General features: G+C 42.8%; 1 protein-coding gene across 1 annotated transcript; it reads left to right on the top strand.

Moving 5' to 3' along the window:
• Positions 1-1,346: 1,346 nt before the first annotated feature.
• LOC103654689 (protein PHYTOCHROME-DEPENDENT LATE-FLOWERING) lies at positions 1,347-11,075 on the top strand. The gene is made up of 12 exons (XM_008681534.3): positions 1,347-1,718; positions 3,090-3,153; positions 3,256-3,320; positions 3,452-3,529; positions 4,609-4,689; positions 5,123-5,284; positions 5,821-5,919; positions 5,998-7,334; positions 8,573-8,790; positions 8,879-9,006; positions 9,129-9,167; positions 9,249-11,075. Exons 1-12 carry the CDS (start codon positions 1,392-1,394, stop codon positions 10,656-10,658), a joined length of 4,008 nt encoding a protein of 1,335 aa, XP_008679756.3. The 5' UTR covers positions 1,347-1,391; the 3' UTR covers positions 10,659-11,075.
• The last annotated feature ends 1,347 nt before the right edge of the window (positions 11,076-12,422 follow it).

Here is a 12,422-nt window from a genome sequence, read left to right as displayed (position 1 = left end):
TGGTCAGATACATGCGTTTTGGCGGTACGAGCGGATGCAGACAATTAGCCTTCAAATGGCTTGTTTTGCATCGGCTTGTGCAGCCCACGCCTTCGATGTGCAGGCAACCAAACATACGCTCAGGTAAAGTCAATGCATGCAGTGATCTAGGATAAAACGATGCGACCAACCAATCATATGATTAGCGTATGTGGTCGCCGTTCCTGTGTTTGTTAACCTCACAAATCATAGATAGGCAAAACTGTCTCGATTTTTTTCCAGCCCGGCGTCACCGTACACCGATCTCTCCCCCCCCACCCCACCCCCAACATGCTGCCTCCGCCCACGGTAGTAGCCGCGAGCCGACCGACGCTCGTCGACGCGGGTACGGGGCGAGTCGGTCATGCTCCTGACCTTTCTCTACATGTGCCGTCGAGGAGGACATGGTGGCACCTGCCACACTTAGGTTATCTTGGCGATGAGGAGTCCAGGTCTGTTATATTGGACAATCATGGCTCGTAGCGTGACAGCAGTCAGCATATGCTATGGAGTTGTGGTGGTGTTGTGTCGCTTCAGCGGGTTCAGGGCTGGGAAGACACTCACATTCTCTCGTCCGTCTCGGACTGACGCCTGGTGCGGGTGCCTCTCAGTTTGGAGCTGCTCCGACTGGGCTTCTTTCTCCGCTTGTGTGCTCTCTCCCTATATATCTATCGGTATAATACATATGTCGCCTCCAGATGCCAAGGTCTTCGTCGTGTCCTTCTCCGACAACGAACAGGTATGTCCGCCTCTTTCCTTCCCCTCTTGCTCTACGAAACCTTGGAAGTGGAGGAGGCGAGCTCTGATTTGCTGTCTATGGTACCCGTGCGTTAATAAAAAAATATTATGTGAAGACTAGAGACAATCAATAAAAAAATTTTGAGATATTTTTGGTGAATAATTTACGTGGGTATTGTTGTGAGCCGTCGCAATGCACGGGTAACCGGCTAGTCTAAACTCTAAAGCAGAGCTGTTCCGTACAGAGTTTTGGAATAAAACTATTATGAAATACTCTACCAAATTTTCTAGAGTCGCAAACATCCTCTAATTATTTGAGACAATTGTTGGAGCGAGTCAACGCATGCAAGCGAGTCCTGGTATAAACCCAATCCATCAGTCCGATCTATATATTTACCGGCTGATTGGTTCCCTGTGTCCGTGGCTGCACGCCTGCCCGAGCCTGACTGGTCGGATATATGCGTTTTGGCGGTACGAACGGATGCATGCAATTAGCCTTTAAATGACTTGTTTTGTATCGGCTTGTGCAGCCCACGTCTTCGATGTGCAGGCAACCAAACATACACTCAGTTAAAGTCAATGCGTGCAGTGATCTAGGACAAAACGATGAAACCAACCAATCGTATGATTAGCGTATGCGGCCGCCGTTCCTGCGTTTGTTAACCTCACAAATCATAGATAGGCAAAACTGTCACGATTTTTTTCCAGCCCGGCGTCACCGTACACCGATCTCTCCCCCCCCCCCCCGCCACCCACCCCCCACCACCACGCCCGACCTCGTCCGCGGTGAAGGTCAAGGAGACGGCGGAGGAAGCCTGACAACCGTGTGGATGGGGATCTCGTTCAAGCTGTCGAAGGTCGGGGTCCGCGTGCACCCGGCCGCGCGCTCGGCGTCCGCGGCGGTGGCGGAAAAGCCGGGCGCGGGTGGGAAGGAGGGTTCGCTGTCTGAGTCGACACGCGAGGTGAGGCGCTCGTGGCTTCTATCGCTTGCTTGTTTGGTTTGTGTGTCGCTTCGAGATGGTTTGGGTGCCAACAGTGGGGGGTGGGGGGGGGGGGGGGGGATCAAGGAGCGGAAAGCAATTTGTCGAGGAACTGATGAAAAATCTGACCTCGATTTTTTTTGTTTTCAGGCGAATTTCGTTAATTCGCTACAAGGATTAATATTTTTGGTGATTTCGGCTCGAAAGCTTGCGTTGGACAATCAATCGCATTTTCGTTTGGAGTGGTCAAATCCTTCGGAAGGACTGAACATTCAAAGACTTTTTTTTGGGGGGGGGGGGACTCGTACTTTTTCCCTCTTTTTTTGGGTTTAAGCTCGTTTTTTTGGATGGCTATGTGTAGCAGTTCGGCTATAGTAGCTGAGGGTGCCAATTTGGCCTGCTTGAACTCAGTATCTACCAAACAACTATTTGTCTTGTGCAACACTCTAGCTAATTGTTTGTTATCAATTACCTTACTTTTGATTGTCTATTGGGTTTAGAGCATTCAGGTGTGGTTTCCAAGGGATTGACCTAATGGGGCGTTTGGATCCATTCATTTTAGAGGAACTGAAATTTACTTAATAAAGTAACCTATTTAGCTTGGAATTTGACATTCCACCACTTTACAAAGTTTAGATATAAGCCTATCTCAAATTTATGGAGTAGAGGATGAGAAATAATTTTATATATCAGTAGAATATGTTTCTACTCTGCAACTTATAGGACGCTCTTCGACTCACTACTTTATAAAAATGTAGCACATAAATATCCCGACATCTTGTTAATAATAGTATACAAATATATTTTACATAAAACCGTATTAGCTTAATTGATGTGCCTAAATTACTTTTATTAGAATGGAATTCAATTCCAAGGATCTAAACGAGGCAAAGTATTTGCCATGAAGCAAGGGCAATGCTCCTAATTTCCAATAAACATAGGATCACCAATACTGGAGATTCTTTTGAGTTGTACTAGTATCTGTTGAGACCAGGGATGTTATCTTGTCCAGCTCTTTCTGTTGCACCCTTGCTTTAGTATTGAAGTACCTTATAATTTTAGTTGGAGCAATCAAGCAATGTAAAATTAGCTAGTATTGGCATGGATAGGTGTACCTGAAGTGCTAAACTTCAAGTGGACAGTAGATGATCCAAATCTTGTTGCCAGATCTTTTGTTAGCTTAAATGATTGGAGAGAAGATACTTGCAACATGTTTAAAAAATAATTTATTTTGTTTTGTTGGTTTTCTTGTTGTATTCGCTTTTTGTTAATTTGAATTTGACTGCAATTCTCTTTTCTCCATGATAACTGGGTTTTACTATGATGGAATGCTCATTTAATCTCTTTGTGCAGGACAAAAGAAAAGATGTCAATGGCATCAAAATTTTACCAGCATGCTCCAAAGAAATTTTGCCAGGTATTTTGGACAATTTAAGATTTTTTTGTCTGTATCAATTTTGCCAGGCTTTGTTGTTGTTTTGTATTTAGTCTATGTTATGCACTCAACATTGTATTGCAGATCATGAGGTTTCTTTCACATTGAGCCTCTATGAGAGAGGTTATCTCATTTCAAAGTCAGCACCCGTGAGTTCTTCATCTGGAAATTTATGTAGCGAATTTCAGTTACTATTCTTGTTGCATTGTTTTTTCTGGAATTCAAGAGAAAGGCATTCAACTATGAATATATTCCTGACATAAAATACATATATGTTCAGATGGATCCTAGTCAGACCTCAATTCAGGACGGCAAAACACTGCATCCCTATGATAGAGCATCAGAAAAGTTGTTCTCTGTAAGTATGGTATCACTTGCTTGCAAGTTTTGTTTTAGTTGTGTCCTTGGATGACATGTCCATACTCCATAGTTCATGCAATGCCATACCAAAAATTTGGAGCCAAATTAGGTGTGAAAACCAACCAAATTTGGTTCATACCGCATTTACTTTATTTTTAGTATGAACACGAATTTGAATTGCTTGAAATATGAGTTATTGTATGTTGTAATGTCAAATATGGATAGAGTTGGGGCAATGTTTGAGGTCTGTTTGGAATGCAGGAATTTCATAGGAGGAATAGGGGAAAATTCTCGTGTTTGGAACACATGAATTTCATAGGGGTAGGGGTAAAATCTTGTGTTCCAACAGGGCTTTATAATTTCCAATCAAATGCAAAAACTTGTCACTGAGATTCTATCCAATTGTAGTCATTTCCATTTATCTTTGTCATCGAAAGAAACGGGAGTTCACATTAAATTTGTGGAATTCTTCAAACTAAGGCTTATGACAGTGAAATATGTATATTTTCTTTACCAAATTCGAATATAAATAGCTGGGGTAAACCAAAACTTTGGATGGCAAAAAGTCTATACCATATTTGCATCAATATTGTTTATGCAAACCTGAAATAATTTCAGGTTGGCGCAAAATTATGAAATTTGGTTGGATGGAATATCTATCGAGTATGGTATAGTACTATAGTCACACATATTTCTTTTGCGCTCTCAACCAAGAATGTCAAATCTCATCTGAAAAAAAAACAAAAATGAGAAGAATGTTTCAAGGAAGTTTTCAAATGAGCACCTCTTACATGGTGATGAAGTTTTATTCTTCTATAGGACTATATGATTGCAACATTGGTGCGACCATATAGTTTGACCTTAGCATCCTGTAGGCTGTAGCCAAGAGCCCAAGTTTCCTGTGTATGAGTATTTTCATATACTACCATATTAGACGTTTTGAGTACTAGACAAATATGTTTGCTTTGTTTTTTAGCCTCCTAACTGATCGACCAGGTTTATCCATTTAGCTGTCTAAAGATAAAAATTGATATACATGACTAATTATAATTACATGAGTTTCCTCGTGATCTGCAGGCTATCGAAGCTGGGAGGCTACCTGGCGATATTTTTGATGAGATACCAAGCAAGTACTATAATGGATCAGTTGTTTGTGAGGTAAGTTGTTTTATCACACATAAGAAAGGCTATGCATGCAATGCTATTGAACTGCAACATGCTGAAACCTTCTGAAATTTATTCTCTTATAAGTTGTGGTTGGTTTCTCTGATACATGGTTCAAAAAGCATGCTGGTACAATTTCTGTACTGAGGATTTATGCTATATGGGAGAAATCCTTCTTTAAAAGAAAAACTAGAAGTTTGGTGAGCTTTACTGACGACATGTTCTATAATATGCCAACCTACCAGTACTGTACCAACCTTTTTCTAACACTTATTTCAGAAACAACCGTTATGCATTATCATGAAGCATCATGTTGTGTCATGTGCTCATGGTCATGTGCTACTGTACCTTATTGATAAGAGACCATTGAGTCTTTAGCAGTACTTCATTGTCTTACATCGACATAAGTAATGAGTTCTCTTTCTAGATACATGACTACCGAAAGCATGTGTCCAACCAAGCGCCTGCATCATCTGCTGAGCTAGGATCACCAATTGTGAATAAAGTACGACTGCGAATGACCTTTGAAAATGTTGTAAAGGACATTACCCTTCTATCTGATGATTCCTGGAGTTACAGGGATTTTATGGTAAGTATGCTGTGGTAACATCTATTCTATGAGTTAGAATCTCAACATGGCTCATTTTGGCATCTGTACTCGTAGTCTTTATACTCTAGGATCTATAGGAAATTGCTTATTGAGAATGTATTAACTGAATTTAGGGCATGTTTGGATACATGGGCTAATTGCTAGCTAAAATTGGTTCTAGTGCATCCAAACAGGAGGGCTAATAGATGGGTTAATTTTTTAGCCAAGTCTCCAACTAGCTGTTAGCCAACCGTAGTTAATTTGGGCTAATTTTTAGCTCCAACTAGTAACTATTCATGTATCCAAACGGGCCCTTAATCATTTGTGTACCTAATACTCAGCAATTGTAAAGTTAGTTCTTCAATAACTGATTAGTAACACTGGAATAGCATGATACAGTAACAAAAATGTAAAATATATGTATGGTTGGATAACTAATTGAACTTCTGAAACAGAGTAACCTGAAATTTCAGTTGCTGCAATTTAACTTTCTTTGCTGAACCATATGGGCTATTCTGATATGCATGTTTATCTAGGAAGCTGAGGCTTGTATTTTGAGAGCTCTACAACCGGAACTTTGCTTAGACCCCACACCTAAACTGGATCGACTTCATCAGGATCCTGTTCCGCATAAGGTATGGACACATGCTGAAAAGAAATATTATCATGGTAGGTACATATGTCTCAAACTAAGTCTCTTATGTTAATTGCAGTTGAGCCTTGGTATAGGGAAAAAGAGGAGGCTGAGGCAAAATCCTGAAGTTGTCACATCCAGTCACATGTCTCATGGTAAAAAGGTTTGCATTGATAGGTTACCTGAAAGTGCCAAAGCTGATGAGATGGGCATCACTAGCAGTAATGCAGCTCAGCAGGTTGGTGGTAACATTACCATCCAAAATATGTCAGTCTCAGGTGGTTCTCAGACACTTAGACCAAATAATTCTTCACAAGATGCTGCCAGAACGCTTTTGCCTCAATCTGGTCTACAGCAAACCTTGTGTTATTCTGCTGCTGGTAATGATCATATGGCAGGACCACCTGCCAATTTTTCTGGAACCAGTTCATGCATTTCATCTCATCAGAGCCTGATTGGTTACAGTGACTCTGTGGCTGCCAACAGCCTTCTATCTGTGAAGAGGGAAATGCAGGATGCCTCGCTTCAAGATCCTAAGAGAATAAAGCGAACTGGTGGTATTGATGATGTACAGCAGCAGCAGATAAGGCCTCAACCCCTTGGTGGGCAGGAGATGCAATGGAAGAACCATCAACTGCATCCACAATTAGATGTTAAGGGGATGCAGTATGCATCTTCACTGAGTGGTCAGAGATATCCTTCTTCGATGATGAACAACATGCAAGATCCAGGATCTTCCTTATATTTTAGTCATCAGCAAAATTTGAGATACGATGCTAAGCAAGAGCAGATGGATGGTTCTGATAAGTCAAAAGACACCTTGCAGTCTATGGCACCTGAAACTTCCATGCTGGATCAGCAGCAATCCCAATCTCAACATTTACCACAACAATCAGTGGCAAGAAATAATGTTCCAAACATGGGACAGTGGCAAAATACTCGGTTCGCAGCTGAGAAGGACTTCAAAAAAGAAGACATAATTCAGAGAAGAAAGTTAGCACCTAGCTCTCGTGCCCCTACTGGGCCTGTGATTCAGTCTCCAGTGTCCTCGAAATCTGGAGAGTTATCAGGCAGTTCAATGGGTGGCCAGTTTGGTTCTGCTGTGACATCAGCTGTAACAGGGGTACAGAAAGATAAATTTGCTGCAAATTCCGGTACTGCAGTTGGATTTCCTTCTGTAGCTTCCAGTCCTAGTGATTCCATGCACCGAATACAACAGCCTGCTGTTGCTTCCTCAAAGAGGAAAACAAATTCTGTCCCCAAAACTCAACCGCCTGTGAGTGCTGTTGGGTCTCCAGCCAGTGTTTCAAACATGCATGCGCTGCTGAATGCAAGCAGTCCATCGATTGGGACCACACCTATGGGAGACCAAGCAATCCTTGATAAATTTGTGAAAATTGATAACATTTCCCATCGGTATAGCATAATTTCTACATCTGCTCCCTCCCTTCACGAATTTTTGTTGTCACTTTCCTTTCTATTCTTAGTTTCTTTGGAAGTCTGTCATGGGAGACTTTTTAAGGAAGTTTTGGGTTGCACGGTGTGAATTTGATGTCTAGGCTATTTTAAAGCTGAGATTCAGCCCTATTACTTTGGATGGTCACACAAAAAAATGTCAGGCTATAATGTGCAAATGAACTGTTTCAATTCTTTATCAAAGTTAATCAACATTTTAACCTAAATAACTAGTCCCTCCAGTTCAAATTGTAAGTTGTTTTGGTTTTTTAGATACCTGGTTTTCACTGTGTATATAGACATAGCACACATCTAGGTGCATAGCAGAACCTATGTACCTAGAAAAGTCAAAACAACTTACAATTTGAAATTGAGGGAATGCCTAACAAAATAAAAGGGTGAAGAGTTAAAACATCTTTTTTAGGACCGGAGTTTCTAAAAAAAACCCCGGCTGGGGAGTGAAAGACCACCCTCCTGGTATTAATGCTTGGAGTTGACACTCAAGGATGCACACAACCCACTGATGGCTAACAAGAGACCGAAACATTGATCCTAGCCGAGAAAATCCCCGACCCATCACTAACGGGTCAACGTCAACCGTCCACTCTGCAATGACCCAATCAGAGGGTGGCGTAGAGGACATCGTAACCCGAGAGCGGATGAGGCACATCGAGGGGATTCTTTTAACCAAGCCGGAAAATTCATTTCTGAGAAGAATCGAACCCAAGACTTGTAGGTGCTACTCGGAAGCCCTTAACCAATAGGCCCTTTCGCGGACCGGATTTTCTCAACTAACTAAAAACCTGAAGAAAGCTTTGTGAGTCTAAACATGCTTTTTTAGTATTGAATCTCATGTACAAAGTGTCTTGGTACCTTTTATCAGTTGTTACAACGTACAAATGTGGACTATTTAGTCAGTTTGGTCTGTAGATACCATAAAGTTTGTTTAAATATTGAATTTCTTGAAGTGAAGTCAGCAATGCATATACAACAGCAACAAAGCCTTTTAGTCCCAATTAAGTTGTGGGTAGGCTAAAGCTAAAACCTAACTATGCATGTATGTTTTTTTTTGATATAGATCTCATTATAAAGTGGCACATAACTGGCACTTGTGGACGATTTGAAATATTTCATTTTTGGCCATTGCATTGTGATAATATTTTTTTCTACATGCAGTGATCGTTGTGTATTCTTTTCAGGTACCAGCTTTTCAATAAGAAGAAGTTTGATAAAATATCTCAAAAGAAAACCATTATCAATCGAAACCAAAATGTAGCTGGTTGTCTCAACAGTTGTTTCCATTCTGAGGATTATATAGATACCACAAGACCTCTTTGTAATTCTATGATTAGTGGAACTATAAACACATGCAAGGGTAGGGTAATAAACTTTGTGAGCACAAAAGACATGTACCAAGGTATGCTCTATAGACATTTTGCTGAAAAGGTCCCCAGGAAAGAAAAGCCACAGCACCTTCAGTTAATCTGATTCACATTGTCATACAGGTCATTCAAGGCCATTCCCGGTTGATTTTAACGAACTGTCTGATGAAACTGTAAGAATGCAATATGGAGATATAAAAGATTTTGATGATCCAAATTCATATGGTTGTGTATTCATATTACCGACAAAGGTTTGTTGTTATCTCTCAAGGTTTCCCTGTTGTCCTTTGTAGCATAAAGGCCCTGAAACACTAGGGCATAATATTTAACTGCTCTATTTCTGTCCTAACTTTTCAATTATTTGCTCTGGCAGCACTATGCTGACTTGTTTGCGGGGCAGCTTATTTCCCTTGTAAGTTAGATAACCCTAAAGCCCTGAATAGTAAAGATGTTAAGTCAATCTTCTCATTAACTTTCGTACTTTTTGCTCTAGATGTTGCAAGATGGACATTCTAAAGCTGACGATGAAGTTGTGCGTAGCACCCCTTTTGCTAACATCAGTACACCCTTTGGACCTTTACCAAACAACGTAGTGAGTGATGTAAAGCAAGAGGGAGGTGTAAGCCAACAACTTAATGCCGCAGCCCATGCAAATGTGGCACCTGGAACACAAATGCAACAGCTTCCTGTCAATAGGATGCTTCCATCTGCAAATGGCAACCAGATTCTAGCAATGCAGCAAGGTTATATGCAAGGGGCAGCCATGCCTCCAAGGAGCCAGCATCTTGACCAAAATTTGGTTCAGCAGCCGCAGCACCAACAGCCACAACAGCAACCACTGCAGCAAAATGCTCAAGCCCAGGTGCAGCAACCATCATCTCTTCCACTGAACCAGATGCAAAGACCTCAGGTTCTGCCTACGAGCCCATTATCTCAGATGTTGGGGCCTGGCTCAAATCTCCCAATGGGCTCAAGTCAGATAGGTAAGAATAAGGCTCCTCCCACATCTTTGCAGCTTCAAATGCTACAGGCACAACCCCAACAACCTATGTCTAGGAAAGTGATGATGGGGCTTGGCTCAGCCATGAACATGGGCAATATGGTTAACAATGTTGTTGGTCTTGGTGGCCTCGGAAATGTTATGGGAATGGGCAACGTGCGGCCAATATCTTCCCCCATGGCATCGATGTCAGGCTTAGGTAACAATTCCAATCCAATGAACATGGGAATGGCATCCAATCTTGCTGCAGCTGGACTTCGGCCAGGCATGAACCCTGCTGCTATTGCCAAGGTGCGTATGGGGTTGGCACAGCAAAGGGCAGCAGGCATGTACCCTGGAATGGTTGGAATGCCTGGAAGCAGCTCATCAATCCTTCCTAGTTCAGCTGGCTTGTCTATGATGGGCCAGCCGCTAAACAGAGGCAACCTTGGCCCCCTCCAGAGGGCCATGATGTCGTCTATGGGCCCTCCAAAAATGCCAGGAGGTAACTTTCAGCTGAATGCTCAACAGCAAATACACCTCCAGCATCAGTTGCAGCAGCTCCAACAGAACCCACAGCAGCAGCTCCAACAGCTACAGCAACAGCAACAAATACAACAACTGCAGCAGCAGCAGCAGCAGCAGCTCCAACAACAGCAACTGCAGCAGCAACAACAAATGGGATCTCCGTTACAGCAGGCACAGGTGGGCTCACCTGCTGGCTCACAGCAATCGCCGATGATGCAGCAGCAGCAGCAGCAGCAGCAGCAGATAAGCCCTCAGCAGATGGGACAGCAGGCTGCAATGAGCCCCCAGTTGAGCTCAGGAACTCTGCAGCAAATGAGCAATAACGTGGCCAACCCTGTAGCCACTCCAGGCCCTCCTCCAAGCCCGCAGCTGAGCTCCGGTCAACAGCATAGCTAACTCCCCGATGGAGCAGCTGCAAGGCGCCATTAAGGGAGGTCCTGGTAGTAGTAACCGGAGTCCACTTCTTGCCTATGGAAGGTGTAAACACTGACCAAGATCACTCTGTTCTCTTGTTTGCTGTGGTAAATGAGGTTAAATTAGGTGTGTTATAAGTTATAGGCCATAGAGGACAGCTTTAAGGACCAGCTTTATGCTTGGATTTTTATGCTGTACATTGTAGTTAGTAGGAATGGTGTGTTGGAGCTCGGTAATCAGTTCTATGCAAGCATTATTCAATTGGACAGTTTTCTACTCTTGTAGCTTCATGTTTAAATTTAAATTAAATTCATCAAAATTGTGGACTTGTTACGTAACCATTGTGGTTACCGATAAGTATCTTCATTTGTTCGCCAACAATTTTGTAACGTTGTCAAATTCAATTTTGGCTGTGTATATGGGTCTGACTGGATATCGGCATTAGCCTATATCCAGGCTGTGTGTTTGGTTGCCTGGAAAGACTTATGCAGTCCTGCATTGTGCTCAAAGCAAATTCAGAGTACCATTAACAGATACCCTAGTCCCTAGATTTGATTGTATTAGATAACATATGTGTTATGTATGTATAATCTCTTTGAAAACAACCAATCACACTGTCCCCCGATTACACACGTTAACATCATTTGGGGTTGAGCCTACTCTTTTCTTCTGATGGCCTTGACAGTTGATCCCGAATCTTTGCAAAGTTGAGTTTGAGCAGGCGATAAGAGTGTGCTTTCTGATGATCGTGACAAAAGGGAGTGTTGAGCATCGGTTTTGACCGATTGGACGGTCCGCAAGTTCGCCCGTCGTAGCGGCGCGAACCGTCCATGCGTGGGCAAAATCAGTTAGAGTTCTGGATTTCTTACAAGATTTGTAGCTAAACCTGTGGGATTAACTTAAGAGCCGACTTGTAACGGGTCCAGACCCCGCTTTATATAGATGAAGAGTTACGACCGATTGAACCTACAGTCGATTCAATCAATTCTACTTATCGTTTTACATTAAGCATCAGGAGTAGCCCTAGTTTAGCCCTCCTCTACCTCGAATCTTCACCTCTATTCTGCTCTACATCGATTAGAGGTGTCTTGGATGGCATGCTGACACCAAGACACACCCTAATCTTTCCTCCTCGACGGGGTCCCTCCCGAGAGGCGAGATCTAGGTATGCGAAGAAGACGACTCTGTGCGCTATCGCGGACCGTCCGAGCTCCAGACGTGGATCGTCTGGACGTACGCAGAGGAGCCGCTCCTGCGCCCAGGTCGCGAACCGTCCGGCCTAGGGCCGCGGACCGTCCGCGCCTCCGCAAAGAGCGCTACCAGGTGATCCATCTCCCGGTGTTTGGCGCCCAGATCGGTGTCAACACACTTTTTATTGACTCCGCTAGGGATTCACGTGTCTAGATCTGCTAAAAATCAGGCCCTCAAATGGCCGGTTTTAAAGATCACACCGATATCTCCTCAGACAATATACTAAAGCCGTCTGTTGAAAGCCTGAGGGTCGATAAGCAACAATAATGCAAAGAGTACATGAGTCATGCGAAGAAGAAATTCTTGTCACAATACACGGTGGATCGCCACCAGAAGGTTGTCAAACATGGAGAGACCGATGCCGCATCTCTTATATATTCGCTTCAAATCCCCAACGTAACTAAACCCGACAACATCTAATCAATTAAACAATATGTAGATTAGCAACATAATCAAATGAAACAACAGATTAGAGGGTTAGAAGAATCAATTAGA

Source organism: Zea mays, chromosome 4, assembly GCF_902167145.1.
Source record: "Zea mays cultivar B73 chromosome 4, Zm-B73-REFERENCE-NAM-5.0, whole genome shotgun sequence".
NCBI lineage: Eukaryota > Viridiplantae > Streptophyta > Magnoliopsida > Poales > Poaceae > Zea > Zea mays.
This window is presented reverse-complemented; position numbering and strand designations above follow the sequence as displayed.

Coding starts and splice junctions, on each gene's coding strand:
- LOC103654689 (XM_008681534.3), top strand. CDS start 1,392: ATGCGGCCGCCGTTCCTGCGTTTGTTAACCTCACAAATCATAGATAGG. Junction 3,154..3,255: donor CTCCAAAGAAATTTTGCCAG/GTATTTTGGACA, acceptor ATTGTATTGCAG/ATCATGAGGTTTCTTTCACA. Junction 9,168..9,248: donor CGGGGCAGCTTATTTCCCTT/GTAAGTTAGATA, acceptor TTTTTGCTCTAG/ATGTTGCAAGATGGACATTC.